Source organism: Aptenodytes forsteri, unplaced genomic scaffold (genome assembly GCF_000699145.1).
Source record: "Aptenodytes forsteri isolate BGI_AS27 unplaced genomic scaffold, ASM69914v1 Scaffold634, whole genome shotgun sequence".
Lineage (NCBI taxonomy): Eukaryota > Metazoa > Chordata > Aves > Sphenisciformes > Spheniscidae > Aptenodytes > Aptenodytes forsteri.
The window spans coordinates 95,431-96,981 of NW_008793943.1; the positions used below are offsets into that span (position 1 = coordinate 95,431).

The 1,551-nt window shown below is 52.4% G+C and overlaps 1 protein-coding gene across 1 annotated transcript in view; it reads left to right on the plus strand.

Annotated features, from left to right (window-relative positions):
• The window catches only part of DPF2 (double PHD fingers 2), a 12,198-nt gene that overhangs the window by 9,007 nt on the left and 1,640 nt on the right, over nt 1–1,551 (plus strand). Inside the window, exon 10 of the mRNA XM_019470540.1 lies at nt 133–245. Within this exon, the coding sequence (XP_019326085.1) occupies nt 133–245 (113 nt within the window). The remainder of the gene's footprint in view (nt 1–132; nt 246–1,551) is intronic.

Below are 1,551 nucleotides of genomic sequence, written 5' to 3' on the forward strand. Positions count from 1 at the left end.
GAGGATTTGGGTCGGAGGCTGGGGAGAAGGTGGTTTTCTCCCCGCCGTGGGGCTCTCCCCCGACCCCGCCGGTTCCAAGGGCTGCCTTCCTCCCCTCCCCTGCCTTCACTCGCGTTCCTGCCTGCTTCCCAGGGCACCCCTCCTGCCTGCAGTTCACCCCGGTGATGATGGCGGCCGTCAAGACGTACCGCTGGCAATGCATCGAGTGCAAGTGCTGCAATATCTGCGGCACCTCCGAGAACGACGTGAGTACCTCCGGAACGACGGGAGCGCCCTCGGAACGACGGGAGCACCCCCCACCTCCCCTCTCCCGGGAGGAGCGGGGCACCCTCCGGGGACACCCCGGGGTGTCGTCCCCTCCGGCCCTGCGGCAAAGGGATGGGGAAAAGCCCCCCCCGGAGGGTTTGTGAGCAGCCTCTTGCTTTGGGGAGGTTTTAATAATCCGTAGGAGGCGTCGGAGGCTTTTTTGCGGGAAATCTTCGTGCTTTCAGAGTCCGCAGGGCACGGCAGAGGCTTTCTGGGGGGAAAATCTTTGTGCTTTTAATGGTCCGTAGCGCAGAGCAGTCTTTCTGGGGGAAATCTTTGTGCTTTTATAGACCGTAGGACGCGGGAGAGTCTTTTTTGGGGGAAGTTATTTTGCTTTTAATGGTCCATAGGACAGAGTGGAGTCTTTTTTGGGGGAAACCTTTGTGCTATAATAATCTGTATGACACAGGAGATACTTTTGGGGGAACATCTTTGTGCTTTTAATGGTCCGTAGCGCAGAGCAGTCTTTCTGGGGGAAATCTTTGTGCTTTTATAGACCGTAGGACGCGGGAGAGTCTTTTTTGGGGGAAGTTATTTTGCTTTTAATGGTCCATAGGACAGAGCGGAGTCTTTTTTGGGGGAAACCTTTGTGCTATAATAGTCTGTACGACACAGGAGAGATTTTGGGGGGGGAAATCTTTGTGGTTTTATAGATCGTAGGACACAGGAAAGTCTTTTTTAGGGGAAATCTTTGTGCTTTTATAGAGCGTAGAACACATGGTCCATACGACACAGGAGAGTCTTTTTTTGGGGGAATCTTTGTGCTTTTAATGGTCCGTAGCGCAGAGCAGTCTCTCTGGGGGAAATCTTTGTGCTTTAATAGTCCGTAGGACACGGGAGAGTCTGTTTTGGGGAAAATTATTTTGCTTTTAATGGTCCATACGACACAGGAGAGTCTTTTTTTGGGGAAATCCTTGTCCTTTAATAGTCCATAGGACACAGGAGATATTTTGGGGGGAACATCTTTGTGCTTTTAATGGTCCGTAGCGCAGAGCAGTCTTTCTGGGGGAAATCTTTGTGCTTTTATAGACCGTAGGACGCGGGAGAGTCTTTTTTGGGGGAAGTTATCAAAAATCTTTCTTTGGGGGAAAAGGTTGTGCTTTTGGTAGTCCGGAGGACACGGCGATGTCTTTCTGGTCGCTCCGACAGAGCTTGGAAGACGACAGAGAGGGACCCTCGTCCCCTCCACGTTGTCCTTAAGCCCAGGCCGGGTTGAATCATCCGAATTTTCCCCCTTCCCCCCCC